Source organism: Heterodontus francisci, chromosome 19 (assembly GCF_036365525.1).
Source record: "Heterodontus francisci isolate sHetFra1 chromosome 19, sHetFra1.hap1, whole genome shotgun sequence".
Taxonomy (NCBI): domain Eukaryota; kingdom Metazoa; phylum Chordata; class Chondrichthyes; order Heterodontiformes; family Heterodontidae; genus Heterodontus; species Heterodontus francisci.
In genome coordinates, this window is record NC_090389.1 from 61,526,190 (window position 1) to 61,551,766 (window position 25,577).

A 25,577-nucleotide genomic window follows, 5' to 3' on the forward strand; every position below is an offset into this window, starting at 1 on the left:
CTATAATGTATTGGATCATCTGTCTATACTTAGCTTTGTAAAAACATTCTTAACCAAATATTAATTCAGTTCCTTTTAAAGGGGGTAATTGACATAGCTCTGGCTGCTTTTTAATGGTAGTCTTCTAAATAACCTTCTCTCTGTGGGAAATTCTTTCTTGACGTTTGCCTGCTGGAATTTGTGTTCTCTAATTCTTCAATCACAATTAGCCTGTTTGTATCTGTGTTGAATTCTCTGTTACAAAAAACTGTTGAAGTAGAGTCCATAAATTCTTTCCAAATGGAATTAGATAGTTTCTTCAAAAATAGGAGTATAGAAGGCTTTGGGGAGCAAGCAGAGGCCTGATTTTTCCTCCAGGCTCAGGAAACTGAAGTTGAGACCGTTTTTGGGTTCCGAACCAGCCCCGGGGATGGGGTGGGGGGAAGCAGTCACTTACCCCGATTTTCACAGAGGCAGGCTGTTAATGGACTGGAGGGTGGTTAGGTGGTCAATTAGCGGCCACAGGGGCAGGAATGGAGGCGGGACTGTGCAAGTGCGGGCCCGATTTAAACAACATGGCAGCCATTTACTGTGGCTGCCATTTGACTGAAGGAATGGATGCAACAGTGATGGCAGAGGAAAGGCAAAGGGCTGGAACACAGGGCAGGACTGCCTGTCACGTCAAGGACGCAGACTCACAGGTGCTCCATGAGGCAGTGAGGTAGAGGTGGAAGGTCTTCTTTCTGGAGCGTGGCAGGAGAAGCCCACTCTCCCAATCCAAGTAGGCATGAATTGAGGTTGTGGTCAGGAGGAACTGGGTCCAGTGAAGGAAAACGTTCAATGACCTTATTCGCTCTGGCAAGGTGAGTGCAACACTCCTCATGACAGGCCTCTGGGTATTCAACCTCCAGTGACTCAGAGCCATTGCACTGCTCAGCAATGGTACATGTAACTTCCTATGTCAATGAGCCGCTGGCATAGGCCATAGAGGCCAGCAGTGCCTTAACTCTCTCTCTTTTGTCCTTGCAGGAGAAATAGGCTCATAATGCCCGTGAAAAAGGAGAAAGAGTACCCTATCAGCACATCGTCACTGCTATGATGGAGGAGTGGAAGCCCTTCTGTTGATGAATCTCACTGGGTGCTCAGTTGGTGCCTTGACAGCCACATGGGTGCAATCAATGATGCCCTGAACTTGGGGGGATCCTGCAATGGAGGCAAAACCGATTGTCCTTTGAGGCCCCATATGTCTAGAATTGAATGTACTGCCCAGCCCTCACAAATAAGGCATCAGTGACCTGGGAGATGCAATGGTGTGCAGCTGTTTGCAAGACACCACCAAGGTCTGCTACTGAACCTTGGAAGGAGCCAGAGTGAAGAGATTCAAAAGTTCAAGGCCTCAGAGACTTCGACGGCTGCTGACAAGACATGGCGAGCAGTGCTGGGAGATGTGTGGTTTTCCACTATGAGGGCACAAAGCTCAGTGACCATCTGCCTGGATTAGCACAGTCTTTTGTGGCACAGGTTCTCCGACATGTCCAGGTAGCATTGCCCCTAGTGTAGGTAGGTGGTAGGAGAATTGAGGGAAGGTGGGGATGTAGTAGGGAATATAGGATCAACGTAGGATTAGTATAAATGGGTGGTTGTTGGTCAGCACAGACTCAGTGGGCCAAAGGGCCTGTTTCAGTGCTGTATCTTTAAATAAAACTAAATAATGTGGGGCAGTGTGAGGTCATCAACTACGGATACACAGAAAGACAAATCAGAACATTTTCTTAATGGTGAGGGAATATAAACTGTGGGGGAACAAAGGGATTTGGGGGCTCAGGTACACAAATCACTAAAAGCTAGTTCACAGGTACAAAAATTAATCAAAAAGCCTAATGGAATATTGACCTTGGTCTCAAGAGGGTTGGAATACAAAGGGGAAAATGTTATGCTTCATTTGTATGGAGTCTTGGTCAGGACCCATCTAAAGCATTGAAATTTTCAAGACTGAGATAAATAGATTTTTGTCAAGTAAGGACATCAAGGGATATGGAGCAAAGGTGGAAAAATGGAGTTGAGGTACAGATTAGCCATGATCTAACTGAATGGTCTACTCCTGTTCCTCTGTTCCTAACTTGGAGTTTTAAGTTGGAATCATTTTAGTGTTCTTCGAAACTTTTCCAATGCACCAGATTCATTTTGAAAGTAGGTTGCCCAAAACTACACACATATATAGCATTACTATATTAAGAAAGGGTTAAAATGAGCATTTTTATTTAATCATCAAATGCATTAGAGATGCATGCCCAGTACTTGATTAGTCTTGTGACAGCTTTTCATTAACTGGATGCGATTAGTGTGGTCAACAATCACATCCAAATTCTTTTCAGTTTCATCAATGCAATGGATACTAATGATTGCACAGACATGTTTATGTTGACAGTGTTGTGCCTCAGAGATTTGTGCTGCAACCTAAATTTATATTTGTAATTTGAACATAGGCAGAAGAAGAATGATATTGAGCTTTGGTGATAAAACTAAAAGAGGGGCCATAGCAAACTGTGAGGGAAAAGTGCAGGGTGTTGGAGTAGATAGATAAATACATTTGCAGAGTGGGCCAATAGATGCAGTTCAATGTGAAATAGCACATTTTGGGGAAATAAACAGTGGAAGGAAATAGGCCCTAAACAATGACCTCCTCAACTGAGAGGAGAAACAGAAATCTATGAGTGCAGATACATAGAATTTTAAAGGTGGAAGTGCAGAAAGAATGGGCATTTAAAAACACCAATCGGATTCTGGGTTTTTAATATATGGGTCATTGAATATAAAAACAGGAATTTGTACAATAATTGATTAGGCTACAGTTGGAGCATTGTATGCAGTTCTGAACCCTTCATTCATAGAAAGGATATTAGACCCATGGAAAGGATACAGTGTAGATTTATTAGAATTATAACATGAATGGGAGGTTATATTTATCATGAATATCTTGAAAATTGGCTTTTATCACAGAAGGTTAAGGAAAGGGGGAGTCAAAAAGCAGTTTTCAAAATTATGAAAGATTCTGAATGTAAAATGTTAAAGATTGTTTTGACTGGTGGATAAATCAATGACAAGGAGGCACACACACTCATGATTATCACTCAGAATGATAGTGTAATTTTACCACAAGATCTTTTTTCACAGAGTTGTTAGAACTATGGGATATTTTAACACGTGACTTTTGAGGTGGGGACTATAACATCATTCCAAAGGGAATCGGTTTAATATTTGAAACTGAGGAATATTAAAGAACATGGGGAAAAGACAGGAAAATAAATATACAGGAGATAACTTCAGTTGAGGATCTAGCACTATCACAGATACAATGCATCAAATGGGCTCATACTGTACTGTCATTTCTCTGATTCTATGTTTTCTACACCACGAGCGTAAATTTGTTTTTTTGCATTAAATTCCATTTGCTACTCTTTCAGCAAACATCATTCAGTTCTTCCTGAATGTTAACAATTTCTCTTGTATTGTACCTATATCCTTGTAGCTGTAATATTAGGGTCCCAAATATGATCTGTAGATAGACTCCATTGGCATTACTACAAACAAAATCAAATTAGCAAATTGGAAAAGAATCAAAATGTTTGGACATTTTCTTGGTTAAATGATGCTTCAATTGAAAAACCCTGTCTATTGAATAAAATGGTTATGGCTAGCAGCCTGTGAACAGGTCCTTTGTGTATCATAGAGAGAGCTAGAGAGCAGAGAAAGTATAAATATCTTTTGTATTTACATCAACATTAGATTAGAAGTACATCAGAGATCAATGCAAAATCTGTGGTCTATAATTAAATGGTCAAATACTTGTTGCAATGCACCTAAGGAATATCTAGTTCTAATGGTTTGGAAATGCTCCTGCTTTACTGACATGAAGGCTTCTGTTCTTTGTAAAGCATAATCACTTTATAAAATGTATTGTTTTGTCACATCACTCATTGTTTGCTGGAGAGGTTTTCCCATATTATTAAGATCTCAAAAATGATTTATAGTGGATACTATTGGCAAGACTAAACACATAATAAAATTAGTAAATTAGAAATTATCAAACAATATGTTGGCATTTTATTAGTTAAATGGTGCTTCAGTTAAAAACAGCCTATCGAAAAAAAATAAATGTGATTGTAGCTAAGTGGCGTTCCTTCTTGTTATCCTTTCAATCACTGTTCTGGATACCCTCAGAGTTCCTGGTAAATGGTAGCATCAAGATTGATTTATCATAAAACCCCCAAAACATGAACAATTAAAATTTGAATTGTAAGGATTATTTTATTCCCATTATTTATTCACCTTTTTACCTATTGCCTAATAGACAATAGAATCCCAAAAAGATCAATCGTAATAAGCTATCAGATAATTTTATTTTTCATCTAATTTTTTTAACCAATATATTTTTAATTCTTTTAAGCAATTTTTCTTTTCATTAGTTCTACGTAGCCTTTTCTTTCTGTTGGTACTTTTAAATGATTTATTTAGTTCCTTGTGATATATGTATATTTTGCAAGTTGTGTCTGTACTTATTTCTTTAAAGCACTAACACGATGAATAAAAAGAGTCATAAAATATATATTTTAAATAGAATACTAGAGAAATTGAGGTATAAATAGGAGATGGAATGCAAAAGGTAATGGTCTTCGTAACAGAAGGTCCTGAGAAATCTTAGGCCAGAATTTGCTATCAAAATAACAGCAAGGCTAATGGTGCTCGTTGTTATTTATGGGTACAGCTGCTTCAGGCAAGGAGCAGATGTGCAGTTAAACTGAACATCCCAAAGTTGCTGTCCAAGGTGCGCCAGTCCGCCATTAGCTTTGTGCAAAAAATGACATCTTGCCCTGAGCCTCTCTGTATTTTTAAGGAATTTGCTGTATTTACCCATTAATTATCCATTAAATTTGCCACAAAAATAGAAGGCATGTCATTATAAGTAATCTTTTAATTATGTGATAATTTTACTGACTACCAATCAACCTCTCTGCCACTGAAAATTAAATATATATATGGAGTCTCATTCCTTCAGGTTTTGAATTTTTTGGGGAGATGTTAAGAATGTCAAATTTTTAATAAGAATTTTTACTTTTCTTTTTTATCTCTCTTTTCTCTCTTTCTTAATCTAATCTTTCCCTCTCTTTATTTCCAATTCTGTACCTTACTTGAGATTGAATTCATCCCACTTCTCAATCTTTCTGCTATTTATTTCCCAATCATTAAATTGCATTAGTTAAAGAGGTAACCTGTTGGTTGCCCTGTTCACTCAGATCCCAAATGCTCTGTTTCCCTTGAATCTTAGCAGCTTGCACATTCAGTAACTTCGTGGGCAAAGGTTTTTTGAACAAAGCATGCAGGGGCAAGTTTAATCGACAGCAGATGTTGTTAGTTGCCTTACTATAGAAAAGTCTGGCCCAATACATTCCTTTGGCTAGAGAAGATTGGAAAATAGGTGATGTGGTGTAAATGTTTTAAAAAAGTTATAGTTACAATGCTGAGAAATACATGCCTGTTAGGGGGCATACATTAATCTTCCTATTTCTTCTTCTTTCTTTCTTCTTTTGGGCCTCCTTATCTCGAGAGACAATGGATACGCGCCTGGAGGTGGTCAGTGGTTTGTGAAGCAGCGCCTGGAGTGGCTATAAAGGCCAATCCCGTAACTGCTGCCTTCCGTGTTGTTTTAGTCGCTGTGAGGCAACTATGGAGTGACCTCTCCATGGCGCATGCCTGGGCAAATTTATGGAGGTTGAGAGTTGCCCAGTCGTCAAAACCCCCCTCTCGGCCTTTCTGGTGGGGTCCAAAGGAGTGCAGGACACGACGTTTGGCACCAGTATGGCTGCAGGAACTGCCGGAAACATGCCAAAGGTGACACATGACCGCCTACGGGGTTCCGCTCCGGATTTTCTGTTAGGGTTTACTCCCTTAGCCTTGGTCTCTCCCGAGACGCCCACAAGGCAGTGGGGTTGTTGGGGCCCCTACACAGGTGTAGGATGGTGCCGGTGGGAGGAGGGGATGCAAGGGGGAGGGGTAGAGGGAGGGGGTGGGGGGGGGGTGCAGGGGAAGGGGGTGCGGGGTGAAGATGGTGCGAGGGGGGGCGGGCTGGGACGGGGTTGTGAGGGGGTGAGCTGAGAGGGTGGAGCAGGGAAGGGGACGGGGGTGGGGGGGGTGGAAGGGGGGTAAAGGGGGGTGAGGGGGGGTGGAATCTGGTGCAGGTAATAAGCCATTTCCTCAGTGCCCACCATCGACGTCCGGAAAGCTCATCCACGTCCTTCGGGAGGTGAAGCATCATTTGGCAGACTTAGAGGTGATTACATTTGCTAAGGGTTTTTTTTTTCTGCAGTGGTTTAAATAAAGGCATGCAGCATTGCCGACAGTGCGCTGCAGATGCTCTCCGAGCAATCTCCCGCGGGCGCTTTGAAGTTGCGGCCGGGGGGGCCGTTCGTGGATGTTTTGGGTGTTCGGGGCACCTTTTCACAGGACTTCTCTCGGGTCCCGCAGCTCCTTCTTCACCTCAATGGACTTACCGCATGCCGTGGCTGCAGACACTCTGGACTGTGAAGACAGCAGGATCGGAGATTGAAGTATCGGCAGCTGTGCTCGTCAATTTCATCCGGATCAATTTCATTGAGAAAACAAAGAGCAGGTGTGGCTGGGGGAGGGCAGTGGGCCCAGGTAACATACACTAAACTAACTGTTAACTTTTAGATAGGGCTAAAATGAACTGATTTAAAGAGCCAGGGGAATTTAAACAGTTTAAGAGGGCAGATTGGGGGAGGGGGAGTATTTCACAAATGTATAAAAAGGGGATAACTATTTGTATCACCTGGGGTTGGGTGAAGCTTTGTGCTTTTCAAAGTGTGGGATGTCTGTGAAGTCCATAATTTTTCTTCTTTTCTTCTTTTGGGCCTCCTTATCTCGAGCGACCATAATTTTAACCCATTGATAAAATTGAGTATATTGGGCCTATACTCTCTGGAGTTCAGAAGAATGAGAGACGATCTCATTGAAACATACAAGATTCTGAAGGGGCAGGATAGGGTAGATACTGAGAGATTGTTCCCACTGGTCGGGGAATCTAAAACACGGGGTGCGGTCTCAGGATAAGGGCTCGATCATTTAGGACTGAGATAAGGAGAAATTACTTCACTTAACGGGTTGTGAATCTTTGGAATTCTCTACCCCAGAGGGTTGCGGATGCTCCATCGTTGAATACATTTAAGGTTTGGATAGACAGATTTGTGGTCTCTCAGGAATCAAAGGAGCGGGCTGGAAAGTGGAGTTGAATCCTAAGATCAGCCATGATCGTATTGAATGGCAGAACAGGCTCAATGGGCCATATGGTCTACTCTTGCTCCTATTTCTTGTGTTCTTGCTATAGCCTGAGCCATGTCTACCAGGGATTGGGGAAAAAAACAAAACTATATGTGGTGTGCTTCAGCAATGTACTCTAGTCCAGGTACTAAAGCAAAATGCTGCAGATGGTTGAAATTTGAAATAAAAACAGAAAATGCTGGAAATACACAGCAGGTGTGGAGACAGAGAAACAGGGTTAATGTTTCAGGACAATTACCTTTTGTCAGAACTGGAAAAACAATAACAACAACAACTTGTAATTATGTAGTGTCTTTAATGTGATAAAATGTCCCAAGGCACTTTACAGGAGCATGATAAAACAAAATATGACATTGAGCTACATAAGGAGGCATTAAGGCAGATGACCAAAATCTCAAAGAGGTAGGTTTTAAAGAGCATCTTAAAGGAGGAAATCATGTTAGAGAGGAGGAGATATTTGGGAAGGGAATTCTAGAGCTTAGGGTTCAGGCAGATAAAGGCACAGCCACCAATAGTGAAGCGATTAAAATCAGGGATGTTCAAGAAGCCAGAATTAGAGAAGTGTAGGTATCTCAGAGAATTGTGGCATTGAAAGAGATTACAGAAATAGGGAGGGGCAAGGCCATGGAGGGATTTGAAAACAAGTATGAGAATTTTAAAATTATGGCATTGCTTTAATCGGGAACCAATGTAGGTCAGCGAGCACAGGGACAATGGGTGAGCAGGACTTAGGACAGAATTTTAACTGCCAAGGGGAAGCAGGTGCAAATGAAGGCAGGGAATAGTTAAAGCTCCAAAAAGTGGCGTTGAATTTGGAACACTACATGATCATGCCCACTTCCAGGTTTAACCCAAGCAGGTTTGCAGGTGAGTGGCAAAGCATTGTGGAGGTGTTGAGTAAATAATTAAAATATTCAAACAATTGTCAGGATTTAACCCAGAATTCTGGCCTAAACAGCCAGCAGACCTATTTCCCAAGCTATGTGGAACTCGCCAGGGTCAACCAGCTGAGAGCACTATGGGGAATGCTTTATCAGTGAAACTGACAGGCTGGGAAGCCTTCAAACAGTGAAGCTAATTAGTTGCAGCCACGCCTAGGTGTGATGCTGTTGTTTACAGCACTTCTTCTTAGAGAATGCTTTCACTGTTTGACAGATGATTTCCAACTTCTCAGAAGTCTGTTTGCCTGTCTTGGGCTTCATTTAGCTTGATCTGCACTTCTTTAATCCTGAGAAGTGTGAGGTGATGCATTTTGGGAGGACTAACATGGCAAGGGAATATACAATGGAAGGTAGGACCCTAGGAAGTACAGAAGGTCAGAGGGATCTTGGTGTACTTGTCCATAGATCACTGAAGGCGGCAGCACAGGTAGATAAGGTGGTAAGGAAGGCATATGGGATACTTGCCTTTATCAGCCGAGGCATAGAATATAAGAGCAGGGAGGTTATGATGGAGCTGTATAAAATGCTGGTTAGGCCACAGCTGGAGTACTGTGTACAGTTCTGGGCGCCACACAATAGGAAGAATGTGATTGCACTGAGGAGGGTGCAGAGGAGATTCACCAGGATGTTGCCTGGGCTGGAGCATTTTAGCTATGAAGAGAGACTGAAAAGGCTAGGGTTGTTTTTGTTAGAGCAGAAAAGGCTGAGGAGGGACATGATTGAGGTATACAAAATTATGAGGGGCATATATAGGTTAGATAGGAGTAAACTTTTTCCCTTAGCGGGGGAGTCAATAACCAGGGGGTGTAGATTTAAGGTAAGGGGAAGGAGGTTTAGAGGGGATTTGAGGAAAACAAATTTCACCCAGAGGGTGGTTGGAATCTGGAATGCACTGCCTGAAGAGGTGGTAGAGGCAGGAACCCTCAAAACATTTAAGAAGTATTGAGATGAGCACTTTAAATGCCATAGCATACAAGGCTACTGGCCAAATGCTGGACAATGGGATTAGAATAGTTAGGTGATTGATGGCCGGCACAGACACGATGGGCCAAAGGGCCTGTTTCTGTGCTGTATAACTCTATGACTCTACGACTCTTAGCTGTCAGCCTTCACCATGCTATGCCAGCTGCTTATTCAACTCTGCCTTGCATCTCTAATGAGGAACAAGAGAAGCAGCAGGGGCAACACCAGCAGCAGCACCAGCCATAGCCTCAGCCACATGCTGCTCGACAGGACAGAGGGGTTGGACACAGGAGGTAAGACCCCCAGCGTGGGCTCTAATGGCAGAGGATCAGCTCTCTTGACATACATGGGCACCAGTGCCTCAGGGGGCTCAGGCTTTCACAGCAAGTTGTTGCTGATGTTTGCAGCCTCCTGGAACAAGACCTCCTACCCAGTGCATCATGTGGGCAGACAATGCCAGTGGCCATCAAGGTGGCTGTCAGTGGAGGGCCGCCCACCTCCTCCCACCCAGGTTCTCTGCCTCTCCTTGGAGTTCAGTACTTTCTTTTTCTGCAAGGAGAGAAAGCAAAGAGTTGTGAGTGTGAGAAATGGATTGTGTGGAGAGAACAGATGTAGAACATTTGCAGAGGATGACTGTGAGATGGCACAGAGTTGAGGGTGAGTGTGGCTGTTGGCCGTTCAGATAGGGATGTGATGGACTGCTTGGAGAGAGAGGAATTAGTGAAGCTGCAAAGTGTGTTGGTCTGAGGAGTGTTATGCAGGAGAATTCTGGCAAAATCAGAGTATGGGGGGCAGTTGGCACCTGAAAATGTTGTTCCATTCACCTTTCCTGCCCTCCTGTGGTCCTTGAAGGATCACACACCTGCTGATCACTTCCTCAGCCAGTTTCATCCACGCTTACTTGGTTTGAGAGGCTGGCATCTTCTTCCTAGCCTTGACAAACATCACCTCACTTCATTCCCTCAGAACCCACAGCAGGACCTTCAGGTAAGAGTCCAAGACTTGGGGAAGGGAGGGGGATGTGGGTGGTGGTGGTGGTGAGGGCAGCCTTCCCAGGTCTCCTTTCCATTCCTGTGGTTGCTGAGGCCACAGAAATAAATGTACAGTTCAACCATTCTGACCCCTGCCAGGGTCTCTTTAACTCGAAATCCTTCCTCTGACATATTTGGCACATCATCTCACACACCCTTTCTGATTGGTTGGGAAACCCAGAAGTGGGATGCTAGTACCATGGCTGAGTTAAAGAGCCAATGCAAATCCTGATAACAGAACAAATGTGTTCCTGACACACTACCAGCCTCCCTGCTGCATGCAGGTCTCCTAAAGTAAAATTTCACCTAAGGTGTGAATTAGGACACGGGCAGCAGTGTTTTGGATGACGTCATGTTTCTGGAAGGTAGAACGTGGGAGGCTGGCCAGGAGTGCATTGGAATAGTGAAGTCTGGACATAACAAAGCCATGGATGAGGGTTTCAGCGGTACATAAGCTGAGGCAGGTGTGCAGTTTATTTATTTTTATTTTATTTAGAGATACAGCACTGAAACAGGCCCTTCGGCCCACCGAGTCTGTGCCGACCAAGAACCACCCATTTATACTAACCATACAGTAATCCCATATTCCCTACCACCTACCTACACTAGGGGCAATTTACAATGGCCAATTTACCTATCACCTGCAAGTCTTTGGCGGTGGGAGGAAACCGGAGCACCCGGAGGAAACCCACGCAGACACAGGGAGAACTTACAAACTCCACACAGGCAGTACCCAGAATTGAACCCGGGTCGCTGGAGCTGTGAGGCTGCGGTGCTAACCACTGCGCCACTGTGCCCCAGCCTATCCAATCTTTCCTCATAGCTTCACATAGCTTCATTTTTCCAGTCCTGGCAACATCCTTGTAAATCTCCTCTGTACCCTCTCCAGTGCAATTTCATCCTTTCTGTAATGAGGTGACCAGAACTGCACAAAGTACTCAGGCTGTGGCCTAACCAATGAGTTCCAGCATAACCTCCCTGCTCTTATATTCCATACATCAGCTAATAAAAGAAAGGATTCCATATGCCTTCTTAACCACCTTATCGACCTGTCCTGCTACCTTCAGGGATCTGTGGAAATTCATTCCATGGGCCCTCACTTCCTCTACACTTCTCAGTATTTTCCCATTAATCGTATATTCCTTTGCCCTGTTTGACCTCCCCAAATTCCATTTGCCACTTTTCTGCCCATCTGACCAGACCATCAATATCTTCCTGCAGCATACAGCTGTCCTCCGCGCTATCTACCATGGCCAATCTTTGCGTTGTCTGCAAACTTCTTGATCATGCCCCCTACATTTGCATCCAAATCGTTAATATATACCGCCACTGGGAACAGCCCTCCAGTCTCAAAAAACACTGGTCAACAACTACCCTTTGTTCATGCTACTGAGCCAATTTTGTACCCACCTTGATGCATTTCCTTGGATCCCATGGAATTTTTTTTTAACCAGTCTGTCATGTGGGACCTTGTCAAAAACCTTGCTAAAATCCATGTAGACCACATCAACTGCACTATCCTCGTCTATCTTCCTTGTTACTTCTTCAAAAAATTCTCTTAAGTTGGTCAAACAAGATCTTCCCTTAACAAATCCATGTTGACTATCCTTGATTAACCTGTGCCTTTCTAAGTGAGAGTTTATCCTGTCTCTCAGAATAGATTCCAATAATTTTCCCACTACTGAGGTTAGTCTGACTGGTCTGTAATTATTCGGTCTATCCCTCACTCCCTTTTTCAACAGAGGTACAATGTTAACAATTCTCCAATCCTCCAGCACCACACCTGTATCCGCTGAGGACTGGAAAATGATGGTCAGACCTTCTGCTGTTTTGTCTCTGGCTTCTTTTAACAGCCTGGGGTACATTTCACCGGCCCTGGTGATTTATCAACTTTCAAGGATGCTAATCTCATTAATACTTCCTCTCTCCCTATGGTTATTATATTCAATACTTCACACTTCTCCTCCATGACTACAATATCTGCATTGTTCCCCTCTTTTGTGAAGAACTTGCAGGTGGTGGTGTTCCCATGCATCTGCTGTCCTTCTCCTTTTAGAAGGTAGAGGTTGCAGCTTTGGAAGGTGCTATCGAAGGAGCCTTGGTGAGTTGTTGCAGTGCATCTTGTATATGGTGCACACTTCTGCCATTGTGCGTTGGTGGTGAAGGGAGTGAAAGTTGAAGGTGGTGGATGGGGTGCCAATCAAGCGGGCTGCTTTGTCCTGGATGGTGTTGAGCTTCTTGAGTGTTGTTGGAGGCAAGTGGAGAGTACTCCATCACACTCCTGACTTGTGCCTTATAGATGGTAGACAGGCATTGGGGAGACAGGAGGTGAGTTACTCGCCGCAGAATTCCCAGCTTCTGACCTGCTCTTGTAGCCACAGCATTTATGTGGCTGGTCCAGTTCAGTTTCTGATCAATGGTAAACCCCAGGATGTTGATAGTGGGGGATTCAGCAATGGTAATGCCATTGAACATCAAGGGAAGATGGTCAGATTCTCTTTTGTTTGAGATGGTTATTGCCTGGCATTTGTGCGGCATTTGTGAATGTTACTTGCCACTTAATCAGCCCAAGCCTGGATGTTGTCCAGGTCTTGCTGCATATGGACATGGGCTGCTTCAGTATCTGAGGAGTCATGAATGGTGCTGAACATTGTGTAGTCATCAGCAAACATCCCCACTTCTGACCTTATGTTGGAGGGAAGGTCATTGATGAAGCAGTTGAAGATGGTTGGGCCTAGGACACTACCCTGAGGATCTCCTGCAGTGAAGTCCTGGAGCTCAGATGATTGTCCTCCAATGACCACAACCATCTTCCTTTGTGCTAGGTATGACTTCAACTAGCGGAGAGTTTTCGCCCTGATATCCATTGACTCCAGTTTTTCTAGGGCTCCTTGATCAAATGCTGCCTTGATGTCAAGGGCAGTCACTCTCATCTCACCTCTGGAGTTCAGCTGTTTTGCCCATGTTTGGACCAAAGCTGCAATGAGGTCATGAGCTGAGTGGCCGTCACTGAGAAAGTTATTGCTGCTTGATAGCACTGTCGATGACCCCTTCCATCACTTTGCTGATGATCGAGAGTAGACTGATTGGGCGGTAAGTGGCCGGGTTGGATTTGTCCTGCTTTTTGTGGATAGGCCATACCTCGGCAATTTTCCATATTGCCAGGTAGATGCCAGTGTTGTACCTGTACTGGAACAGTTTGGCTAGGGGCGTGGCTAGTTCTGCAGCACAAGTCTTCAATACTATTGCTGGAATGTTGTCAGGGCCCATGGCCATTGCAGTATCCAGTGTCTTCAGCCATTTCTTGATATCACGTGGAGTGAATCAGATTGTCTGAACACTGGCATCTGTGATGCTGGGGAACTCAGGAGGAGGCCGAGATGGATCATCCACTTGGCATTTGCACCCATCTTTCATTCAAGGTAATTTTCAAGTTCGTGGTACTATCGGCCACACTTACTACAATATTTCAACCATTGTAACAAATGCCTGGGAAGTCATGGGATGGAGGGGATGGTGGCACAGCACAATTTCCCAATATATGTAACCCATGGACGAGGTTCTCTATAATGGGAACCTGGAAAATTGGTCCCACTGACTAGGTTTATATATGAAGACTGAAGATGTGAAGATTACGACCAGGTGAGAAAGGGGTCTAGGGGTTTCCTCTCAGCCTCTTCCTGGTTTGATCGTAACAGAGTTTAATTTTTAAAAACACCTGTTTTTAGCTTCCACTCAGCGAATCCTTGTTCACTGCTCTCCAATTGCAATGGCAGAGAAATCAACCATACAGGTTTTCTTAGATTTAAACAAGAAAATGTATGTTTATTACCCTTAAAACTCTAATTCGGTTGAAACTACTAAAAATACGAGACACAACCACTCTAGCACACATAAATGATAAATACACATGAAGACAGAGACAGAAAAGAAGAAAGAATCAAGAGGAAAGGTTTGAAGCAATAGCTGGAATTCATTTACTGTCTTTTGAGTTTGATGTAAAGTCTTTGATTGTAGTTCAATCTTGCTGTCTCGTTGGGGCTCAGTACACACTTTCAAACTTGTTTCGATGGTATTCTGTCTTCTTGAAATCCAGTTGCAGTTTCTTCTTTTTGTGAGAGACAGAGAGAACGAGACAGGGAGATGCTGTCTTCCTTCAAGTTCAGTTGCAGTCTGATCTCAGCTGGTTCAGTGAACACAATTCCAACCAAACCTGGGCTAGCAGGCCAGTCATGTGACTAGCTCTTTTTTTTGGGACAACCTGCCTGACGAGGTTTTGTGAATTCTTTCAATCTTAGTAGACATCCTCAGTAGGGGGCTGAAATGCTGACCTTCACACTCTCAATGTCTTTTGATCAAAATCCTTTTGGTTAATTGAATCAGGGAGCAGTTCCATTGTCTTCTCCAGGCAACTGTCTCTTAGAATGCAAATGCTTCCAGTCACTGTTTTTCGGAATGCAGGTGCAGCCGTGTTTTGAGTCCAGTAAGAGTTTAAAATTAATGTTCCATATGACAAAATTAGTATGTCTCATTCTTGGCAGGTGTGGTTTTCCTCACACCTCCACATCCAACGGAATGAAATGCGATTTTGGAAGAGCATTTCATTAAATTTGAATAGAGAGAAGAGTAAGTACAGGAAAACACACATGCTTCTCTCTCATTCATTCTCATTCATTCAGAAATGCTAAAAATTTGTTATCGCCTGTCTTTACTTGGTAGCAGTACTGCTTTAAACTGCCCTTTTTGGCATCCCAATAAACATGTGATTTTTGGGGAAGTTTTTCAGTTTGCATATTTCCATGACTGTCTAGGGTGTCTTTGTTCCTGTTGAGATCTGCATGGGAGGGGGTTGGGGGGGGGGGGTGGTTACATTTAATTAGCCCTAGGTTGGAGTTCTGCTCAGGAGAGTCAGTAGTGGGTGGATCCATTCTGAACTCTTTTTCAGTGCTTTGATGAGACATGCAAGGGCTTTTCACCTGAGGGGATGGTTGGTTCCCTTTTCTCCAGACTGTGGGGGGTGATTATTTGTTAATCTTCCCTTTGTCCTCTGGGACACTCCTCCGGGACACTCATCCTTGCAGGTATTTGCCCAGATTCCACTTCACTCCCCTGCGGCACTTTGAATAGGTGAGGCATCACCCTTATGTTTTCTCTGCCCTCTTGAGGACATTCTTTGTCTCTGCAGGTTTCTGTAAATGCTGTTAGCAACTCTGGCGGGGTGCCTCTGATGTCCGCATTTATATAGGAGGATGTGGGGTCTAAGTTTTCCAACATTTCGGGGCTGGCTGACTGGACAGTAGGAGTTTTCATCCGGGATTCTTCCTAGACTTCCAATAACCTGCCCTCTTTGTCCCCTTTTTCCCTTTTCCTCTCTGACCTTTCGCCAGCCCTGTGCCTTCTGTCCTCTTCTGTTCTTGGCAGGGGTCCCTTACAATTCACCAGCCCTCTGCTGGAGGATTTCCCAAAAGCTGATACAGGACTTAGGGGTGAAGATTTCACTGAAGGTTGCAGCTTCCCCTCAAACCTGGCACATGTGGAAATTCCAACAATACTCCACCACATCTTTGTGGAGCTTTGGCCAAACTGCTGTCTTATGTGGGCTTTGGTTTTTCGTATACCAACATGTACAGCCACGGCAATCTCATGGGCCATTTTTAATATTTCTCTCTGGTACCTCTGCAGCACTACTAACTAGTGAACTACTGTCCACTCCTTGCTCTTAGGTCTGCGAGGAGAACGCCACTTCCTCATTGGTACCTCATTCTTTAAATAGTAGCCATCAGGGATTTCCTCTGCTTCAATTTCAGACTGGGCAGCCTGTGTTAACTCTTTCAATACTAGGTAGGCTCGCTGAGCCTCGGCTAGGGAAGATCCATTTAATTCATCCCCTGTGTCTTCTAACTTTCCAAAGAAAGTCCCAGACAAGCAGACTTCATGGTCATCTGCCTGCAGTGCTAATTCAGTCTCCTCTGGGGAAGCTGGTTTGATCATGGCCCGATTCACTACACATTCAGGGAAACTACAGGGGACCGTCTCCTGCCACTGCCCAGTCTCTCTGGTCTCCTGCGGTCTCTTTTTCACTACTGGGGAAACTACCACCTTCGCCCCGCCAGATCATTACCTAGGAGCAGGTCAACCCCGTCCACAGGTAAACTAAGGACAATCTCTACAGTCACCGGTCCCGAAACTAGGTCACACTCTAAGTGCACCCGGCGTAAAGGTACAGGCATACACTGCCCTCCAATACCAGTCACCACCATTCTGGTGATTACTGCACTCTCTGGGGGGAAAAGTCAGGCCTTTTCCCAGTAAAAGGGATCTACTGCCCCTGTGTCCCTAAGAATTACTATGGGCTTGCTTGCCCCACTTGAGGGGTTACTCTCCCTTCAGACACAAAATCCTGATAACCTTCAGATATCTTATTAAATTTTCCTGCACTCGCAGCAGTATGCTTTCTGGGTCTTACTATTGCTGCAGTTAAGCTACAGCTTGTTCAGCTGTGCTTTCCATCAGGGTCCTTTCTCCTTCACTGAGCGGGTGTACCCTGATTCACCCTAGAGGCTTTCCCCATAGTTTCCAGCAATCAGCTCTTAGATGACCTGATTCATTACAATGGAATCACACAGGTCTATGGGTCTCACTCCTACTTACAACCCCTTCCTTTTTGGCTAGAGGAGGGCCTCCTGTGTCTCCTGTTTTTCTTTCTCTCCCAGGACTGCTTGGGCTTCTATCACCTTCCAACCCTTTGTCCTTTTTGGATTTGTGGGGGTGACTAGGAAAGGTTTTCCCCTGGGAATCCGACTTATGGATGAGAGCAAACTCATCAGCCAGAACCGCGGCTTGCCTGTCTCTATGAACTTTTTGTTCCTCTACATGTGTCTTTATGGAGAGTGGGAGAGAGTTTCTAAATTCCTCGAGAAAAATGATCTCTCATCTGCACTTTAACAGCCCTCAGCCACTGATCAAAAATTTGCTTCTCTCAAATTCCAGGTAAGATTGATCGGCTTGCTTCTTGAGGGTTCAGAATTTCTGGTGGTAGGCTTCTGGTACTAGTTCATATGCCCTGAGGATAGCACTTTTTGTCAGTTCATAATTTGATGAATTCTAATCTGGAAACAGGGAATAAACCTCATGGGCTTTTCCTATTAACTTGCTTTGTAACAGAAGAGTCCAAGTCTCAGCTGGCCACTTTAGCTGCCTTGCAGGTTTTTCAAAAGATACAAAAAATGCTTCCACGTCTCCCTCATTGAATTTTGGGATCAGTCGAGTAAATTTTAACAATTCAGTTCCCGGCCCTGAATTACGATCCTCCATATTGGCCATGCTTTCACTGGGGTTACTCTGTTGCCCCCAGTTAACTCAAGCCGCTTCAGCTCTCTCTCCTCGCGTTCCTTCTGGAAGGTTCTTTCTCTTCCTCTTTCTCCTGTCTCTCTCTTTCTCTTTCCTCATGTTCCTCTGGAAGGCTCTTTCTCTCTCTCTCTCTTTTTTGCTTTCTCCTGTGTCTCTCTTTCTTCAAATTAATGTTTCCTCTGTGCCAATTGTATCTTTGCTAGCAATACCCTGTCAGAGTCTATTTCTAACCCTGTTTCTGCTTCTTCAGATTCAAAGGAAAAATGGTTGGCCACTAGTCTTAGGAGTTCAGACTTCCTAGCCTTGCCACTTACAGTGATCCCACAATGCTCAGCGATTTTCCTCAACTCTTCCATAGACAGTGCTTTTAACTTATCCCAAGTTACTTCACCCTGGCTTGGGGAATTACTGGCTTCGGTCGCAGACATGTTAGTATTCTAGCACACACCACAAGAAAACCTGTATTGAAATCTTTTCTCTTTTTGATTGGAATCAATTTGACTTTACACTTCCAATTTCTTGTTTGTCTGTGGGTCGAAACCTGGACGCTAGCCCCCAAATTTCTGTTACGATCAGATGAGAAAGGGGTCTAGAGGTTTCCTCTCAGCCTTTTCCTGGTTTGACCATAAAAAGGTTTAATTTTTAAAAACACCGTGTTTTAGCTTCCACTCAGTGAATCCTTGTTCACTGCTCTCCAATTGCAATGGCAGAGAAATCAACCAAACAGGTTTTCTTAAATTTAAACAAGAAAAGTATAAGTTTATTAACCTTAAAACTTTAATTTGGTTAAAATGACTAAAAATACGCAACATGACCACACTAACATGCATACGTGATAAACACTGAAATGCTGACCATCACATTCTTAATGTCTTTTGATCAAAATCCATTTGGTTAATTGAATCAGGAAGCAGTTCCATTGTCTTCTCCAGGCAACTGTCTCTTAGAATGCAAATGTTTCCAATCACTATCCTTTTAGAATGCAGGTGCAGCCATGTTTTGAGTCCAGTAAGAGTTTAAAATTAATGTTCCATATGACAAAATTAATATGTCTCATTCTTGGCAGGTGTGGTTTTCCTCACAATGTGGACAAAATAATGGAAAGCTTTGAGGATTGCAGCATCTCAGCAGAAGTGGAGGGAAGAAAAATCAGAAGCATATACAAGATTTTAATTTTATTGCACTGAATGAATAAACATGCTGAAAAGTTTCAGCATTTTACCAGATGCAACTCTGATGCACATTGCCTCTCTCTTGTGGTCCTGGATGTTTATGTTCCATGACAGTATGATAATTCTGTCTCTCATGCCTCCGTCTCCTCATTAGGACTAGTAGTAATTCATCATTAACTTTCAACTGTTACTTATGCATTAGATACAGAATTTAAAAAAAAACGAGAAGTAACATTGCAAGAATTAAGTTTATGTGCTTGCGAAAGAGTGTTTACTGCCAGTTGGTTGTTGTTTCTAGCGTGTATTGATTGTAAAAATCTAAGGGAGAATATGAGGAAGCACTTTTTACGCAGCGAGTGGTAATGTCATGGAATTCACTGCCCACAAGGATGGTGGAAGTGGAGACGATCAATGACTTCAGGAGGAAATTGGATGGCTACCTGAGAGGAATAGACTTGGAAGGCTACGGGGATCAAGCGGGGGAGTGGGACTGACAGCATAGCTCTGTGGAGAGCCGGCATGGACTCGATGGGCTGAATGGCCTACTTCTGTGCTGTAAATGACTCAATGACTCTAGGAATTGTTTTAACCATAATCCCTAGCTCAGTGTCATTTTGAGAAGTTAAGATGTTCCTGCTATAAAATTTTAAGGTATGACATGCTGTGATAGGTACTATGCAATGAGTTTATTTTTTCTAACAGAAAATTACAAATGTACTCTGTTTGCAGACTACGTTAAAAAGTCTGTTTATCCTTTGGCGGGTACCGCAGGGTATAGACTGTCCGACTGACACAAACAATGATTTAGAATTATAGGTTTCTTTAGTTAATGACACTTTATGTCTGAATCATATTAATGCTGCTTCCTTAAGCTAGGGCACTTATGGAGCTATCTTTCAGCTGGGGGTACTGGGACAACGCAGTGTCAGATTCGTGCCAGTGTGAGACTTATTGGGTTATTAAAATAGGCAAACGCCTGTTTATAGCAATGACAATGTTCTGTACTGAGTACAGATTGATTGTTCTAAGACAGAGAAAATAAAAATATTAATAAAGCAGCAATACTGTGTGGATGGGTGGGAGGTGTGGAAGAACCCACTGATTATAGGTTGCTGCTTCCCTCCTGCGCTAAGCCCACCTGAGAGCACGGCTCACGCGCTCCAGGTCGCCGGCCGCGTGCACTGACGCTAACGTGCCGCTGACGTCAGTACGCAGTGGCCGTGCGTCGGCAGCAACATCAGCAGCAGCAACGGTGGCTGAAGAGCGCGGGGGGGAGATGCTTGAGCGCTAATGACGACACGGGGCTGGTGGCTTTTCTGTTTATCTGAATGGATAAAGTTGCAGCTTTGGGCTCTTGTGCGAGGCGTCTTTTGGGCGGGGGGGGAGCTGTGTCAGTCGGGGCTGTGCTCTTTGCAGCGAGGCATCGTGTCGGGTCCCATCCCCAGTGTCTCTCCGTAAGTTTGGTCATTTTTGTGTGTGCGCGTGTGGCCGACCACCCCTCCTCATCTGGACATATTTAAATGGAGCCGAAGGAGGATGTGAGCGGGAAGCCGGGGGTGACGGAGATAACCGCCGCCGCAGTGATTGACAGCGCTGGAGCCGCGAGCGGGCACGGCTCTGGGGGAGACGCCGGCGGTGGCGTTGCGGTGTCTGCGGTCGGCACTGGGAATGGCCCCGAGTGTGGTGTTGGTGGACAGGAGGAGGAGGAGGAGGAACCTGCAGCTCCCACCGCCAGCACCAGCTGCAGCAACATGGACTCTGCTGCAGTGATGATGAGGAGGAGGCGAGCGGCCCCCGGCGTGAATCCTCTCGCCCAGGATTACCCGCGTGTCACTCAGAGGTTTGTCAGGCGGATTGTACCGCTCTCGGTGCCCGTGCTGCCGGCGCCGGCTGACAGGCCGAGCCGGCTGCTGCAGAACGGGGCTGAGCCGGAGCCGCAGTGTGCCGGGGACCCGAAAAGCGTGGCGCTGAGAGCCGTGCAAGGGGAAGCTGCCGCTGCCGAAGGGTCCAGCACCGAGAGCCAAGCTGGCAAGAAAGGCAGCGCCACCGAGAGTGTCAGCGCCGACGAAGAGAAAGAAGGCAAAGCGGGCGAGAGCGCATCCAAAGAGCCGCCGGATAGCTCCAAAGATCTCGCCAAGTCCAAGAGTGAAGAGAACGAGGAAGAAGCCGAGATGAAAGCGGTCGCCACATCACCTGACGGCAGATTTCTCAAGTTTGATATTGAACTTGGAAGAGGCTCTTTCAAAACTGTCTACAAGGGTCTGGACACGGAGACATGGCTCGAGGTCGCCTGGTGCGAGCTTCAGGTAAGGTGTTTTACTGCCCGTCTGTGTGCTTGTAAACTAGGTTAAAGCCTTCATTCTTTTTTGTTGTCGCTTCTTATAGTAAAATTTAGTTAATTTAGGGGGAGGTTTTGGAATTGTTTGAAATTCCATGCACGGTATGTGTAGGTCCACTCGCTTGGTACATTACTACAGTACATCTCAAACTACTGTGTAAATCAAGACTTGTTACTATGTCATAATCACTGAATATGTGAGCAGATACTAAACGGACATACTATGCTCTTGCAACCAGTGTTACTGGCATCATCTATCCTTCCGTTAATTTGGCCGATTCCATAAACATATCTGTGGTTCCAAAAGATAGTCAAATATAAATGTACATCGTTATCGGCGAGTATAAATGTAAGGGGGATAGACCCGCTGCTAATAACGTGTAGGATTGAGATCAGGCAGATCGTTTCTTTTGACGCAAGCAGTCAGCGCAACACCCGTCAACGTGGGAAACTACCCATTGCCTGAGTTATAGGATGCTTCCCCCCCCCCCCCCCCCCCACAGGTTTATGGAAAAACAAAACCAATCGACGCCTAGTGACTTCATGTCAATAATTTTGTCGTCCTGTAAAGCTTTTTTTTTACTGGAATTGATAGAGAAGTCGGGGAATGAGGAGATTTTTTTTGAAGTGCCTTCAGTGATTTGCTCTAAAGCCCTAATGTCACAGTAATGAAATCGTAGTTTAAAATTAGTCGAGTATATATGAATTAACATCCTATCTACTTTTAAAAGTAATTTCGGATAAGACACAATGAGGTTATAGTTTTTTTTGGTTTGACAGTAATAGCAGAATGCGCTGCAGGCTGTTCAGCAGCACTCAAACTGGACCATAGTTGGTTTTGTAAAACTGACCCGTGTCATTTCCTTAGGTTTAGAGAAAAATGACGTGATTAAAATTATGGCTGTTAAAAAGTTTTTTTCGCAAGGAAACGCTGTAGTAAAAGCTTGGGTTTTCTTCTATTTTCACGGTATTGGCCAAATTCTGAAGGCATTACAGTACTTGTAACCATAATTATATGGTGTGAAATTTTTCTAGAACATCTAATTGCACAGGATGATTCAGTCCAGATTCTGATTAGCCAGTGCATAAAGTAGTACACTCCAATTTCTTATGATTGTTGTGCAGTTTAAGCTTAAAAGAAATTTATGTTTGAACCTTCAAAGAGATCAGTGTAATAGATCTCTCATTATTTCAAGTGAATATGAAGAAATTACTCTATTAGATTTATTTCCTGAAGTTGTAGCATTTGCTTACCTCATGAAACTGAGGTATCGTCCACTGTCTGGTTATTTTTGTGTGAAAGGGAAAAGACTTGCATTTATATCACGCTTTTCCTGACCACTGGATGTCTCAAAGCCTTTCATATTTAAGTACGTTTGAAGTGTAGTCACTGTTGTAATGCAGAAAATGTGGCAGCCAATTTTGTGCACAGCAAGCTCCCACAAACAGCAATGTGATATTGACCAGGTAATCTGTTGTGATGTTGATTTGAGGGATAAATATTGACCAGGGCACCGGAGGTAACTCAGCTGCTCGTCTACGAAATAGTGCTATGGGCTCTTTTACATCCACCAGAGTAGGCAGATAGGGCCATGGTTTAACATCTCATCAGGAAGATGGCATTTCTGACAGTGCAGCACTCCTCCAGTACTACACTGGAGTGTCAGCCTTGATTTTAGTGTTCAAGTTCTGGACTTGAACATGGAACGTGTGACTCGGGTGAGTATGCCTGACATGGAGACATATTCATTGTGTCATGTGTCCATTTTAGAATTGAGAGAGCAACCGTTTAATTTGTCTTATGCACAAAATATGAAAAATCTTTAAAAGGTCCATCCCACATTCAACATTATAAATATTCTCTTCAGTATGGGGTTGAGCATTCTTGCTGTAGTAATAATAGGTGCAAATGTGATCTCACCTTTTGTATGATATGACACGAGTGCTTTTATATATATTTTGGCATTGGGGCAAATTACAATTGCTGTAAGTTTTTATGTTGGAAAAATTGCACAGTTTCTGTAGCATATATGGGTCTTCCTACAACCTCTTTTAAGCAATATAATTTCCCTTGGGTTTGAAATGGGGGTTGAATGGGAACTGTAGAAGTACACTATTTTGTTCGCAGTCACAAGTTAGATGCCTCGTTGGACGGATTCTCCCAGCTCTTGTGTGGGCTGCTGATTATGAACCTGGTGGTTGTACAGTCCATGTATCATGTGAAGATTGAGATAGGGATATTGGTTGCAGATGGCACTGATTTTTGCAGCTATCACAGAAATCAACATGCAAAAGTGATTCTTCTCCCATTCCCTCATGAATGCATCCGGTGAATTGTCGACAGTACTCATTTCCCCTGATGAACTTGATCAAGTGAGGATGTTCCACACCAAAATTTCAAAGTTGCCTCTAACTAACAATTCAGAGCATGCAATGGGTAACTGACAAACACAAATAAATGTACAGATACAGATGTACAAATGTACAGATTTCTTTTTAAGACACTAAGGATTACTGGGCGGTTCAGTAAACTGTACTTAACCCTTGATTGATGTCTTAGCACATTGTTTAATGTAATTATATTTGTGCTATATGTTACAATGCTCCTGTTGGTTTAGTTCACAAAGGGGTCAAATCTCAATGCAAACTTCTAGAAAATCCTCAGCTGCAAACACATTTGACTGTATTGCTGCCAAGTCAGCAATACTTAAGTTTCTAAACCTAAAATATATTTAAGTTGGAGATTAAAATGGCTGTGGAATGCCAGAAGAAGCATAATTTATATTGTATCTCAATCAATTTCTGTGTTTGACCTTTTTTTATTATGAAACTGAAGTGTAGCAATGTGTTTCCCAGAGATTTGCAAACATCGGTTTAAGTTTGTTTTGAAAACGTCTCACTTCAGTAGCATTATTACTATATCCTAAAGCCATTAATAGAATCGTGCAGTGCAGAAGGAGGCCATTTGGCTCATCATGCCATACACTTTTTGAAAGAGCTATCCAAATAGTTCCTCTCCCCTGCTAGTTTCCTAAAACCCTGCAAATTTTTCCTTTTCAAAATTCCATCATAATGCCAGAAAAGGGCCTGCAGCACATTGTCTAATGGTAGTTGAACATTCATCGCAGAGTTATCTATAGGTGGTGATAAAACAGTAAAAAAGAAACATCAGTTTTGAAGATAAAAAGTACATGATGTCCTGGAGTTGTAGTTTTGAATAATGGAAGCTTGTAAATTAGCTAAAGTTTTGCATTGTCTTTTTTTTTAAAGCTTGCTGTTGAATAACTAACAACTCTAAACACAAGTGATGGGATTGAAAGATATTTTTGGCAGTGAATTTTGGAAAGTTGGTATTTACCAAATGATGGAACCTTTAATTGCCAGCACTTGGTACTTGCTGATCTGTCGTCTTGACACTGTAGATATTAACTGAAATCTTCTCCATTCAGATTACGTAGGTTTGGTAAAATTAGAAAACAGCTGCTTATATAACCTAGATCACAAAAAGAATTGCATCCATATAAAGATCAAGATTTTTAATGCTTGTGTTCAGTGTTTGATCTGACCAATCTAAATAGAGGCATTCTAAGTTTTTTGAGAAATCTAATGGTAAAACTGTTCTCGAGCTTTTCTTTACTTTTCTAGGTGTTCTTGGAAACGAGCTGAAATATACAAAGGAGCATAATTAGTGGTAAATAGAATAATGCTGGCAGTGTTCTGTGTTTGGCTAGCAGAACCTTGCTGTAATGACTTGTCCTAGAAAACAGGTAGTATTCCATCAAAATGCCACCTTTATGTTGAAATTAAATACTATTTTTCATTGTCCATCCCCTTCTATTCAAAATGCAATTTATATCAGGAGGAGGATGTCACCATCCTTTTAATCAGGTAACTGATGGAAAAACGCATTGGGTGATGGGGAAAGTTAGAGTAACTATAGTATGTGAATATTTCAATTAATTTTGCTTATCAATAGTTTAGTTTTAATAGTTTTTGTTTGCAGCCTAGATGCTCTATCTCTTCATCACAATGTATTTTGCATTCTAGCAAAACCTGTAAAATAGAATCATAGTTTCAACTGTGAATTGACCTGAAATTCCATACCCTATTGACTACTGGGAATGCTTATCTACCTCATCAGCATTGTCTATTTCCATGCATATGTTGCTGAAACCCTTGTGGGCTTTTGCAACCTCCTCCAGACTTCATTCCAATGCTCTCATTATTGGGCTTCCTTTGTCTATCTTCTATAAACTCTAACTTGTGCAAAATGCTGTGGCTATATGTTGTCCTTTATTAAGTCCAGCTCACCCATCAGACCTACACTGGCTCCCTTCCAGCCATTGCATTAAATTTAGAATTTAGATTTCTTCATGGCTTCAGTCAGTTCTACCCTGTAACCTTCTCTGGACTTGATTTCCCTTCTCACCCTTTGTTCTTTTGAGTT

General features: G+C 43.4%; 1 protein-coding gene across 4 annotated transcripts in view; it reads left to right on the forward strand.

Annotated features, from left to right (window-relative positions):
- The first annotated feature begins 20,184 nt into the window (after positions 1 to 20,184).
- LOC137380107 (serine/threonine-protein kinase WNK2-like) overlaps positions 20,185 to 25,577 on the forward strand; it is a 258,006-nt gene continuing 252,613 nt past the window's right edge. For all 4 annotated transcript variants that reach the window (XM_068051757.1, XM_068051760.1, XM_068051761.1 and 1 more), the window contains exon 1: positions 20,185 to 21,098. In XM_068051757.1, coding sequence (XP_067907858.1) covers positions 20,313 to 21,098 — 786 coding nt within the window. In that variant the 5' untranslated portion in view covers positions 20,185 to 20,312. The remainder of the gene's footprint in view (positions 21,099 to 25,577) is intronic.